Source organism: Melanotaenia boesemani, chromosome 11, assembly GCF_017639745.1.
Source record: "Melanotaenia boesemani isolate fMelBoe1 chromosome 11, fMelBoe1.pri, whole genome shotgun sequence".
NCBI lineage: Eukaryota > Metazoa > Chordata > Actinopteri > Atheriniformes > Melanotaeniidae > Melanotaenia > Melanotaenia boesemani.
In genome coordinates this window covers 18,371,366-18,385,102 of record NC_055692.1, presented here as the reverse complement: position 1 = coordinate 18,385,102, position 13,737 = coordinate 18,371,366, and the positions used below count along the sequence as shown (strand labels likewise).

The 13,737-nt window shown below is 41.5% G+C and overlaps 1 protein-coding gene across 5 annotated transcripts in view; it reads right to left on the bottom strand.

The window, feature by feature from the left end:
• smtnb (smoothelin b) overlaps positions 1-13,737 on the bottom strand; it is a 48,081-nt gene that overhangs the window by 5,307 nt on the left and 29,037 nt on the right. For 3 of the 5 annotated variants that reach the window (XM_042000382.1, XM_042000383.1, XM_042000385.1), the window contains 8 exons: positions 12,156-12,853; positions 10,948-10,999; positions 9,865-10,464; positions 8,178-8,251; positions 1,411-1,584; positions 1,144-1,219; positions 936-968; positions 120-299 (listed from right to left, as the gene is read on the bottom strand). In XM_042000382.1, coding sequence (XP_041856316.1) covers positions 120-299; positions 936-968; positions 1,144-1,219; positions 1,411-1,584; positions 8,178-8,251; positions 9,865-10,464; positions 10,948-10,999; positions 12,156-12,853 — 1,887 coding nt within the window. The remainder of the gene's footprint in view (positions 1-119; positions 300-935; positions 969-1,143; positions 1,220-1,410; positions 1,585-8,177; positions 8,252-9,864; positions 10,465-10,947; positions 11,000-12,155; positions 12,854-13,737) is intronic. The other 2 variants (XM_042000384.1, XM_042000388.1) reach the window with 1 other exon arrangement.

The window sequence follows — 13,737 nt, the reverse complement described above, 5'->3', positions numbered from 1 at the left end:
AAAATGCTTTATATACATAGAAATAGATAATCCAAACCACAGCATTGCGATAACTTGTATGATTAATACAGGCTGAAGAGAATTTAAAAATAATAGGTTCAAAGCAAAAAGAAAACTACCAGACTGTGCAAAGCGGTTTGTCTTGGAAACTTGGCTGAGGGTTGAACCATCTAGTGACTTCTCCACCCTCATTGTCACCACCTCTCCAGTTCCAGGCCCAGCACGACCTTTCTGCGCTCGGTCTTCTCTCTGCTGCCGCAGCTCCTGCAGACGAATGTCGCGCTCTTTTTCTCTCTGGTCTGAGGTGGAACAGAGGATATAAGGGATGATGTCAGTGGAAAAAGAGCAGGAGGAGGAGGAGGACAAGAAGTTCTAAACAAGTTGTCAGCACCTCTTCCGAATGTCAAAAGATGGATTAAAAGAAGGCCTCCAGATTTCAGAGAGATAGATAAAACAGAGCACGATCATTTTAACTGTTCTTTGTCGAAAGTACTGATGCCAACATTAACACCTTCAAGCTTTTACCTGAATCAGTTTCAGCTTTTTTTTTTTTGCGTAAATCTGTTAGTCAGTGTTAATTAATTAAGGGTAATCTATAGGCTGAAAGTAAATGAGTCTTTACAGATTTCCTCAATAGCAGACTCAGATCTCAAAATTGGCAGCAATTCCCAAAGCACAACATGATCAGGTACGTTCTTAACCAAAAAGCAAGTGCTTACTGTGGAAGTGGAGATGTTCAACTAACAGTGTTTAAGAATATTAAAACATGGGCTTCATGCAAATTTAAGAAAAATGCTGTGGTCATCCACCACATGTTAAGATAATAAAAACTGCAGTGGTCTGACAAAGACATGATGGGCACACAGAAAAACAAAACCAGGCAAAAAAAAAAAAAAAATCAATCATTAATGCACACTGCAAACCACCTGTCCTACCTATTTCCTCTTGAGTACACCCCAGCATGGCCTCTGAGGGCAGAATGAATAAATTGCAAGCCTTTTTATTTTTAAAGAAACAATAAGAAAATGTTGAAGAGAACTGAATATTTGATTATTAGGAGACTGTGTCTACATATGGCATGAAAAATGAAACTTCCATGTAATCGATGTGGCAGATGAAATGTAGATTTTTGTGTGAGATTACCTCTTTTTCTCTTGCGAAGGTCTCTCATGGCTGCACGGATCATCTTCCTCTCTTCAAAGTCCTTCGACTCATCAAGCTGCAAAATGATAAAAATCAGCCAGGGGTCATTGGTCATTCTTTGCAAAAAGCTCAAGTGACACGGCTTCATTTAGGCACAACTCTAATTTTCTGCTTGACTGAGGATGCTGTATTTAATTTTAAAAGATGCTCGCTTTCAAACTCCTCCCATTTTAAACCATGTGGACCCATAAAGTGGGTGTGAAGTACCATTTTGTCAAGGAGCTCTTCATCCTCGATTGCAGCAAGCTTTTCAGGAGTCAGTTTTCCAGAGCTCTCCACAGGTTTGGCCTGAGTGCTGGAGCCGTTGGGGATGGCTGGGACATGCATAGATGGTCCTGCTGAAAATACTGGCTCAGAGGCAACAACAGGCTCTGTTTCCATCTGCACAGAATGCATAAAAACACTCAGCAGGAGCAAACAATCATGCATTTATTATTAGCACAGGTTGTAAAGATAAGATCTATTATTATTACTCATTTTAAAAAGAAAAGTGTGACCTGTTAGAGCTCTAGGTTTTGCACTTGCCAAAACCAAAAATAGGGCTTAAAAACACTTGTGAAAGTGGCTGACATTTACTTTATAATAAGCACAAGAGAATTTGGGTTAAACCTACTACAGCCATAATAGACCTGAAGTTTCCCACCCTCTAATCTCTTTGTCCACAAAGACTGCCCACTCAACATATCTCCCAACTCCCCTTTGTTTTCCAACTCTGTCAGAGAAAGTGACAGTAAGAGCAACCCTGCCAAATTATTGCCCACTAAGTTCTTGAAGTGCGACTGACAACCAGGGCGCCTTAATAAAACCAGTCTTCTGCTAGCCATGAGTTTATGTGACACTACTGCTGTTGGATGGGGGGCATTTTATTAGTGGGGTATAAATTATAAGTAAATGCCATCCTTTCTGGTTAGTACACCAGAGATAGAATATGAGTGTAGGAGCAGAACTAAACAGTGTGGAAGCAGAGCACCGTGAGAACAAATAATACAGTAAAGGTTGTTAAGTAAACTTGGCTATGTGCTGGCATATTCTGAGTGACTATAAATCCCTCAGAAATACCTCTTAAAACTTCATTTAGTGCTGAATGCCTACAGCAGACTATAGACTCTAACTGCAGTTTCATTGCTTTTGTTGTAACTGATTCTAAGTTCAGATATAGCTCAGACAGCTGGCTCCATCTCTATCCAAAGCTGCTCGGCCCTCTTCTCCAACAGCTCCAGCCAGACCAGATCTCATCAGGGAGGGACAATGCCCAGTGCAGCCACAGAGCTGTGTGATCAGAGGTGGCCCCTAGTTTTAATACTTTTCCGAACACAGAGTTCTAACCCCTGGGGACAAGCTGGACTGAGAGGCACTTGACCGATGAAGAATGTTTTTGGACATAACACAGCCAAACAAGGGCTCAGAGCCAGCCAACGAGAGTGTGTGTGGGGTGAGAAACTCCGACATAACCTTAGAACTACAGTAATATCTGAGCCAATGTTCGTTTGTCAGTGGCAGCCAAAGGGCAAAAAACTTTTTCAATTTTGTTTTGACCTGTAATACAGTCTCAAAAAACCGTAGTCTCAATGGCTAATATGAGAGAAAACACTAACACTGCACAAACATAAAAACAAGATCTGATAAGGTCAACTATACTGAAATAGCTGGTTGGCAGACCCAATTATTTTTTTCAAGATTAGAGAGCTTGACTGAATAAATAAATGGTCCAAGAAATGCTCAGTTTTGCAAAAAATGTTTAGTGATTGTGGACAACTGCTAAAATACTCCGAGGAGCTGGTTTGTCTCTTGGCTGGACTTGTCCTAAACTGGCATTTCCCTGCTCCCTTACTTACATTTCCTCTCTCCACAGCAGCTATCAATATAACATCCAGTTTCTGTGGTTAACCACAAACCAAGGCTACTGTTATTGTGAAATGTGATCATTATGTCCTCCATACTGAAGTGTAACAACTCAACAGAACACAGAAACACACACGACTGCCAGCCAAGACACACTCAGAGGCACATGGTGTTACAGGGATGGAATACTTCTGTGGCAGATTGCATGAAGTCCTCCACATAAACACTATCTGTCAAAACTGACTGACAGCTGAGATGGTCAAGCTTTTTCAGATGAAGTAAGGACATCATGAATGATTGAAACCACCTGAAAACTAAGAGAGGTGAACAGTAGGTCAACAGGTACACAAGTGTATGGACAGTGTCACTGACATGGCATGCTGGTGATCCCCATGTACTGGCAATACTGGAACAAAGGACATTCCCATTGTTAAAATGCCCTATGTGAATTCTAAAAAGGGTCACAATCTAAAGGATTTTTGCAGACAATACCGTGCTGTTGTTGGAAGAAGTGTTTGCCATCAGGGTTGGAGCTGAAAGAGAGCGGCAGGTTGCAAAGGTTGGTGGGTGAGGGACTGGTGAAGTTTCTGACTTTTTAGGAGTGTTTGTCTTAGAAGATACAGTAAGAGAGTCCTGGGGGCTTGATATAAGTTCCTTGGGATCACTAGTCTGACCTTGCAGGGGAGCATTCGGTGGCGTATCAAGGGATGGACTGGATGCAGAACCTTTGGGAGTGCAGGTTGAAATATCATGTTGAGCTTCCACTGATATCTCCAGGGGTGTGCACGATGAAGCATCAATGGATGAAGTCTTGGTTTCACACAAGACTGTACATGAACTTTCCTTTATGTTAATTTCTGATGATATGGAATTAGGTAGTCCCATCAACTGGCAAAGGGACTCCACTTGCCTCATCATTCTTTCTTGCTCAGTCCTCAGCCTCAAGTTGTCCTCCTGAAGCTTGGTGATGGTCTCGATCAGAGGAGCCACCTGAGCTGCTGCCACTTCCAGACGGGCATCCACTCCCTTTCCAAATGCCTGCAGGTCACTGTGGATCTCTCCCACAGCACAACGCAATGTTACCTCAAAATTCTTCTCGCCACACTGCTCTTCATCATCTGCTTCCTCCTGAACAAGCAGATCACCGATCACCTCTTCCAGACCAGATTCAGCACAAGCACTATCTGGACTACCCAAAGTTTCTGGAGGCTGTGAAGCTGGGAGGAAGTCCAAGTTCACCCCAGGCATGGTCACAGAGAAAACTGATAAATATCCTCTTAACTTAAATCTCAATTCAGAGGTGTAAGATCAGAGTACCAAAAGGTTATGATCTCTTTCATACCAATAGAAGCTGTAGAAGCTGTTCTCTTTGTCTGGGATTTCAAAAATGATGCACACATTTTATAACCCCCCAACCCACCCCGCCTTCTTAAAAGGAAGATAACATGAGAGCCAATGAGCATGCAGGGACTACTTTTTCCCAAGCATGCCCCACCCAACTATTTCCAGGTGCCGAGCATGTATATTTATCTCTCGCCCCACCACTATTCTACTGAGCCAGCCACTCTTTTGGGGAGGAGGTGAGAGGGACAACAATTTAGAAAACTCACCCCCCCTACCTCAACTTTCCTTTAATTTAGGCCATGTCCTTCACACCTCGACTGGAAGGCAACAAGTGTTCAGATGTGGCTCTCAGTCAGGACTGCGTTGAAATAGTTACGCATCAGTGTTTCTCTCCTTTTAAAACGGCTTTCTAACGAAATGAAAGTGAGTCATGACTAATCAGCTCAGTTGTTTTGAATGACAAAGACTGAAAGTAGATGTCCACAGGGAAAAGCAGTATGTGAAGGCAACACATTTAAGGACGTGACAAAGCAGGCTGAATGTTCACAGACAATGTGCTGCAGCCCTTATCTAAACAGCTTTGGGTAAGGATCTTGCAAAGGACGTCACAACCTTTCCAAACTTTTGTTTTCTGACTTACTGACAAATGAGCATGACTCCAGCTGCTGGTGATGTGGAAGCTTCAGTTGCTATAGTGTTAGATTAGAAGAAGTCTTTATGTTATTTGATGTTTAAGCACCTTTTTTTTGCCCTGCTTGCAAGGAAATCAAATGGCACTGAACAAAGAATAAATGCACCAAAAAAGACACAAATCTTAGAGTCTAATGACACGTAGATACATGGTGAGCATGAACAGTGCATGCAAAACAGAAAACTTTGGTTCTTAGAATCTGAGTGTTGTGACTGCATAGCCAACATTTCTATTAATCTACAATAAACAGACATAATGCATCAGTCATTTAGGATCCAAATAACTGAACCCCAGCAGAGAACAATATGTCAAAGGGCAACAGTTGTCTCTGGACTTTACAGATTAGCAAAGCAGTTCCCTGGAAGAATTTAGGCTCAAAGGAAAGTAGGGAGAAATGCCAACCGGCAGCAGGGAAAGTGGGTCAAACCCAAGAGGACAATTCTCTAGTCTTACAGTGAAGGTAGTTCACCTACAACTTAAGTAGAAAGACTAAGGAAGAGCATGCCCTTTTCTGCAATTTTTTGACTAACATAGAAGAGAGATATGTATTTGGTGACACTTTCACTGAGGTGGGACAAAGTTTGGAGCTACTATTTCCAGAAATTGTGTCGTAAGACCACAAACATGGCAGGTATTTCATTCTAACAAAGATGCGAATAAATCAGATGGCAGTTTCTCTCAGTGACACATGTGAAGTGGTTGCATAATAAGCATGTGTCATGCATCAGCAGCATATAAACAATGCGGCCTTTGTCCATCTGCTGGACAGTGAAACAATCTGTCACTGACTGTGCGTGTGTGTCTCTGTTCATGCAGCTTTTCGTAGGCCCTTAGACAGTGTGACCCAGAGCTCTGCAGTAATCTCTTTGACTTCAGAAGGAACTGGGTGGACTGTCATCACCCTAGTTATAAAACTAAGGTATTATTTATGTTTGTGTTCAAGGCCGAGCGTGGTGATCAGCATGCACGCTGCTTAGATGAGCAGGAGCAGCTGTTATCACAATAATTAGCTGTTGGGCTCACCTGTTTTAAACAGAAACACGAAGTATCTTGACCTTGCTATTTATTTCTATTTCACCTTTATTAAAAATAACAAGCTCTTTGTTATTTTTTTTACATTTTATTATGTAAACATTTATCTACTTGACTCAGATTTAATGTAATCCTATAAAAAAAAAAACTACGTCAAAATCTTTAATGGGTTTAAAAAAAAAAAAAAATGACTAAGAAAATAGTAAAGGTTGCGACTGCTGAGGTTAGACCACCAAGGAGAAGACCAGACCACCCAAACGGATCAGAGTTTCAAACAGGAACTGTTGTGGTCAATAAAGACCACTAAACAGGAAATGCTTGTTAAAGTCATATTACACTGTGTACCTCCCGATATCGACGCACTCTTCTTGCTATAAGTAAAAAAAAAAAAATGTTACCATTGTGAAAAACCCATAATGCACTTGACTAAACTAGACAAAGTCAGAAAACATGGTCTCTGGATGTGCTTGTAAGTAGTCAAGTTGTCACTTTGTGGGCAGCACAGCTTGCTAACCAGCAGCATGGGCTGCTGTTTTTACAATCTCATTAGCCAAGTCACTCAAGTTTAGTCTAAGTGCAGCAAAACATAAGTAAATCTGGCAGAAGTAGGTGAAACAGCAGCTTACTCAGGTGATGAAGAGGCAGAACGATTACTTGTCATAGGCTTGTAGTTTATCAGTGAAGGCATTCGTGCTATCCCTACTCAATAGTAATTCACCATGTAAGTGAACTGTATAGTACACACACATATACAACACTGTGCAGTTTTACATTTATCAGTTAAAGTGCATGTTTAGAAATTGCATTTTCAGTCAATTACCTCAACCTTGTAACACCAATGAGTTAAATCAAAACAACATCCTGTAGTTATTAGTAATGGGAGTTTATGTTTGTACAGAATGGGGTATGGGTGGGTGGGGGGAGTGTACATGCACTTTGTTTGTACGTGTGTGAGTTTGTGTGAGATTGTGTGTGAACTATTATGAGGTGAGCCTTCTTATTTATTTTTTTGTTATTATGTTGATGTGTGAAGGCTTTTAAATTTAGTTTTTAATATCCATAATTTGTTTTTATTATGTACAGCACTTTGCGTTGCTTTGTGCATGAAAAGTGCTGTATAAATACAGTCTGATTTGATTTAAACTCATCTTATCATACATATCTATTTAAAAATAAAAAAGGCATTGTATTTTGTTTATTCCTGTTCTAGCTGATGATTGTGTCTCTATAAGAACCTTATTGATGGAGACAGTGTCATTAATCTTAAATTCACCCTGCAGCCATGTGGAACATCTTACCAGCCTTAGCTAACCAGCTCTCTGATCCAGTAACCAAATTACCACTATTCTCTGAATACGGTCATTTAAAAAAGTAAGCATATTTCCTCACTCTATTAATCCCCAATTCTTAATTCACGAGGATGTTTCCATTCAGAGAGGAGTGAAGAGTTTAAGGAATGAGGCAAATGGGAGTTAAGCTGTAACCTCAGAGGTCACAGTGAGATAGGAGGGGATTTGTTTGCACTTGTTGCTTATTCTCACAACAGATTAATCCGAGACTGTGTTACATCTTTTCCCAACAAGAAGAAATGAACAAGAGATGAGGAACTTGTGTTAGCATGCGCTGTAAGGCAGCTGGACAGTAATTGCTGTGGATAAAGACAGACAGGTGCGTTTTAAGGAAACATTTCCTGGATAAAATTCTGGGAATGGTGAGCAGAGGGAAAACCAGGAATGCCCTAAAAACCTCCCTTCTTCTCGCTGTCTCCTGTACATACCCTACAAGGACAGATGCGACTGGCTACCCACGCTTGTGTTTGATAAACACTGTTCTTCCCTGCTCTCCCTCCTTTTCTCACACTCTATCCACACTTTGCTCTCCTGGCTTGCTTGCTTATTGACCATGAGACAGGAACACAGCAAACAGACTGGTAGAATTCAGCTGAGAGTTAGCTTGAAATTAAACAGAAGATTTAAAAAATAACCAACACTAGTAATCTTAAACTGGGAACAAGTGGGCATAGATTTGTTATAAATTCAGAAAGGTTTTCAGCAGCAGACTTTACCTTCATGGAGGATCCAGAGGAGAAGGTAGATGAGGAAATCTTGAAGGGTGTTGCTCTTAAGCCAAGGGTCAACTCTGTAAAGGTTGCAGAAAAACTGATTATAATAGGGATTAATTAGAAAAAAATATGTATAAACTATGCTGGTGGGAAGTCAGTTGCATAGGCTACCACACTTTAATAAACAACACAGACAAGTGTCTAATAGAACAAGAGAGAAAATGTAGATGACGCAACCCATAATATAAACAGATGGCCTCTACGAGTAAGCAATGCACAAAAGCTATATCATAAAACACATGACTGATGCACCCTAGCACGTCTAAGTGTACAATCACACAGATTTATATTACTTTTTAGAGGAAACCTGAGACACAGTTGAAGGCTGCCTTAACTCAGGGCAAGACAGACAAGTTCCCAAAAAAGGAGCTCAAAATCATCAAAGCAAATTGGACTGAAAAAAAGTTAATAAAGCAGCCCTGTATGGCTAGCAGTGTTTGTCCTGAGAAGGGAGGGTGTTTTGCAGTAAGACATGTAGAAGCTGGACATGCATAGGTCCAGCTTGTGTTTTAAATAAACTGTTTGGGTTGGACATCCCAGTTGCTTAGAAGAGCTGAAACCTAATACGTCTTAATTGGACAGATTGTTGCTGCAGCTGGGGCAGTCTTGTTTTAAGTACTGAGATTCTTGTCACCCATGTTTTATTTCATGTTATTAATGCATCTTGCAGGTAGCATATTTAATATGCTGAGAAAGTACAAGCATCTACTCTGCCTTAGTTGAATAATTCAAGTGCTTCTTAAAACCATTAAATAAAAAAAAAGTAAATGACAACTGTAACTTAGTTTTATTACAAGATTTAATTATTAAAAAATTCCAACTTCCTTTCATAGAGGAACAATATATTCAGTGCCACTGGGAAATATATAGTTTTTTTTTGTTGCCAGGTAGAAAGTGATAACTTAATTTTTTAGTTGATGCTTGTGCAAGACAGGAGACGTTGACACAAAGGAGGGAAAATCATAAAAAATATGTCCAGTCACATGTTAGTGTCTAAAACTGTTACTCTCCTCAGACAAAGTCACCAACAGGCTTGTTTCCCAGAAAGATTTTCTCATCTAAATGCAGATGTAAATGAATGATGGAAGCAAGTGTGTGTTGTTTTAGATAAAGAGGGGGCACACAATATCTACAGAACATAATAAACAAAGCTCTGTACTGTGTGGGTTGGCAGCCTTGTTCATTCACCCTGTAACAGTAAAACTATTGAGTTTGGACTGGGATGGCCAACCCAATATGCTCTCTGCTGTTGACCAGTCACCACAACCCCACTGTGCTACATGCTCACTCTATAACAAATGTCCTTCAGTGCCATCATGACATTTACTATTCAGCCCTAAAATCTATCTGCATTCATACATATGATTTGCTTGTTTAGTCATAAAAACTAGTCATTATGCTGCTTGTAACGGATTCCTTTGTGCTGGTCACCTAGAACTCCCCTGATATCAGCCAGAGAATTCACATATCTACTAAATGAAGACTCATAACAGCAGAAATGCACCAGGCTGCAAATTTTAAAAAATTCAAAATTCAAAAAAAAAAATTCAAAAAAAAAAAAAAATCAAATTAAATGTTACTTAAAAATCTTCATAACAACCTCTTTCTGCTGTAAAGCTGAGGCTCCTACCTGGTCTTTGCCCCAGAGTGGTAATACGTGGGGCCATGTTGGTGATGGGTACAATGTTGCCTCCTGGGTTTGACGTTGCAGAGGTGGTAGTGGTGCGCCCATCCTTGATCTCGATGGTGAGGAAAGTCTTCATGTCTGGGTCTTCCTCTCCCTGAGGGACCTTTTTTCCAGCTGCTTTCCCTGGGGTCCTGTCTTCCTTTAGCGCACTCAAGGCGTGCACATCTTTTTCAGCTGGGAGCTTTGTCCCACCCATGGACTTTTGCAATTGGCCGGCTGATGACAGAGGTTTGTTAGCCACACCTCTTGGCTGAGGTGTTGCCTGGCTCTGGGAGACATCAGAGGTGTTAGACACTGACTCCACATGTGACCTTGCTGGCCTGTCTCCAGATGTGCTGAGGGATGCTGGGTGTATAAACAACTCAGCAGCTCTGGAGAGCTTGGTCTGGCCGCTGCTCCCACAGGTGGTCCCGTTTCTTAGAGGGGCTTTCTTCAAAGCCGGCATATTTGGGCTTTGGCTGGCTTCTGTAAACTTGCGCATTCGATCACGAACAGAGTTAGTGCGGTTGAACTGTTCCACGACAACGTCTTTCTTCTCAGATGCTATAAAAGACAAAATGGAGGACAGAAGTTGAAACCACAGAGAAACAAATAAATAAGGAAAAAAATACAGAGATTAGATCCCCTCCACTACTCAGGCTGGAGTTAGCAGTTATTGCGTTTTGCTCACGTCATCTCTTCATGCAGCTCAGCCCTTAAAAGATCCCATTGCTCTTTATTGACTTTATAGGTTTTTCTCAACCCCTGTACTTTGCTTGACCTCTTACACTCGTGATTTTTTCCATGTTGCCTGTTCCTTAATACTGACGGGATGTAAGCAATGCATTGCTGTTTGAACAATTTAAAAAAAGGTTGTGATTAGGAGAAGATTTCCTTCAATCTTTTTCCTAACAAAGAAAAAAAGCATGTTACATAGTACCATGCATAAAGATAAGAGAAATCCAGGGAAAAATTATCTTAAAATATTAACAGATTACATGTTGATTGTTTTTTTTTGCAAGACTGAGAGTTGGACTAGCTTCTTACCATAATCCTTTGCTTTGCCATGAGTGAAGGACAGATTGCTGCTAACCGGTATCTAAAATGGGGAAAGAAAAATAAAGAAGAATGACAAAACAATCAGTAGAGGAAGTGGAGCAGAAAAAGGGTCAATATGATCTGTGCCTGGATTGACAACTGCAGAGCTGCTCTACTGGACAGCTCAGTTTTTAACAGGACAGCATTCCAACACCACGAAGAGCTAGAGTCCATATGCCTGGAGGCTGGGGCCTACTCCATCCTAAATACAGCATCTGCTGGTGGTGTTTTTATTATGTAATTGTTTGGAGGGACACTGTGGGCCTCTGTTCTTTTCTTGGCAGTATGGACACGATGGACCCCTAAGTGTTTACATTTCTCTCAGGAGACTGCACATCAGCCTATATTGCAGAGAGAACAATAAAAGTCCGGGGCGAGCCTTAGATAAATACATTTATCAAGCGACATGATGGTCATGTCGCTCTGTGGCTAATGTCAGCGTCATACTGACATTAACCACTATTAGGGAAATGTTTCTCAACAGTAACCAGTCAGCAGCAAAACACAAAGACTACATGTTTTAGTGTTCTCGGAACTGTGGGATGAAGAGAGACAGAATCTCTGGCGTGTAACGCCGACAATCCCTCTCTAACACCAGGTGAGGCAATGATGCAAGTGAAGTGAAGCAGAGACAGGCAGGTGTACAGTTTGTTTGTGTAACCAAGTAACAAAAGTTAAACCAGCATCTAACAGGACCTCAGTGTGTAGTGTTTATGGATGCCGATGGGACCTGGGTGTCACAGAAGAATGGATTGTTGGAGTTTCTGTCAAGGATAATGAAATAAAGAGCTTAGACTGTTGGTGCAGTTGACTGTAGCTCTGCAGCTCAGCATCCCACTCTAGTGGTGCATATGGGATAGATTCAGGAGCATTGTTGCTGCTCCACTTGTGCATACTGCTCATAAATTCACATGGGAAATTAAAAGAAAAAAAAAAAAACACGTTCAGTGAACAGCAGCAGTGCATCTCAGCATACATTCTACTCTGCAAAAATAATACAAACCAAGTAATTTACAGAGCACATATTTATACTATGCTGCAGCAGTGACAATACATTTACTTCTATTTAACAGTTTTCCTTGGCACTTAGTTTGGCACTTGTCTGCACTGTATAATCCACATATATATTCACTACATACAAGTACTGCATACTCCACCTTTTGCCTCTGCAGATCTTTTTTTTCCTTAGCCTTGCCATTGAGCAGGCCATTTGCAGGATGCCTCCGAGATAATACGGGTCCATCCAGCTGCTCCTGGTCAACAGCGTGGTCGTAGTTAGACTGATTCTGGATGCTGGCTGGATCTTTCTCTGTTTCTGAATCTGTGCTGCAAGTTGAACCACTTGTGGTTACCTCTACCTCCTCTGCTGGACCTCTCTCCTCAGAAAACATGCCCATGCTGTGGTCAGATGTCACAGAGTCTGTTCGTTTCCTTGAGAACAGGCCAATGCTGTCTGAAGTCCCAGAGCCCAAACGGGGTCTGACACATGAATCAGAGACATCTGAGCCCAATCTCTGTCTGGCATAAGACAGGGAGCTGATGCTTCGATCGGATGCGCCAGAGTCTAGGCGACCACGTTGAGAGGAACTCTGGCTCTTGTCTGATGCTCCAGAGTCCAGCCGGGCTGGGTAGCCTGAGTCCAAATTCTTCTCTGAGCCCAGAGAATCCAGATTGGACCTGGAGAGCACTGATGTCACACTACGGTCTGAAGCTGTGGAGTCTGACCTTTGACGGTGAGACAGTAGCAGGTCAGCGTCTGTGGTCAGAGCTTCTCGCTGAGGCTTGATCAGCAGAGGTCCAGAGCTTTCATCTTTCACCAGGTGATCAAGAACCAACACCATGCCTGAGCTGGAGCCTGTTACATAAGAAAAAGAGTGAGAAACGTGAGAAATAAACACCTTCCTGCACTTTTCAGCGTGTCTGATTTTGTTCGATCAGATTTTATTGTAATTTAATTTTTTCTTCTCACACCAGAAGAAAAGCTTTGCTGTATGTGAGCAAAGGAAGAAGTAGGTGACTTTTGAACTGAATTGATGTAAATGAAATACTTCCGCAGCAAAAGGCCCCTTAGAGAGGCCAGGCCAGAAAATATCACTTAAGATCATAGAGGAGGCATGTGGAGTCATGAGGGGATGTAGACATTTCCTCTAGACTGGCCTCAGTTCCTGAGTAAGATTTGCGAGATTGCGTTGGTGGATGCGTAAAAGAAGAAGGAAGGCTCACAACTGGGGCAGGGAAAAATGTGGCACAACCATAGGTGGTAAGCAGCATGGAGTTGGGAAGAAGTAGAGGCAAAATAGAGCATATAAAGACAAGCATTTCCCTTCCCCTCTGTCTGAGCTCCTTCACTGTTCATTCTCTCATCAGGAAACCACACTCCAAACAACAGAGGTGCCCACATCCTCACCTCATGTTTATACTCCAGCACTCCGTGGTGCTGATACATGATAGGATATCTGAGGCTGTGTATGTACCACAGATAAGGAAAACAAACTAAGACTATATCCAGTAAATGCAGTTCTCAGATCACATGCACAAAACACCTCTAAATGGCCTTAGTTTGCATCCACACTGGGAACGTGTGTGATTTTAAAAACAAAGGAAAAAGCAACTCATTTTAAGCAGAAGCAACCACCATTTTAACTTTCATGTATACTAGATCCAGGGTGAACACTCACAGCTTCATTTAAAGTAGCTGATCTTTATTTAATCATCCAAATCCAAATGTGCAGCTAAGTA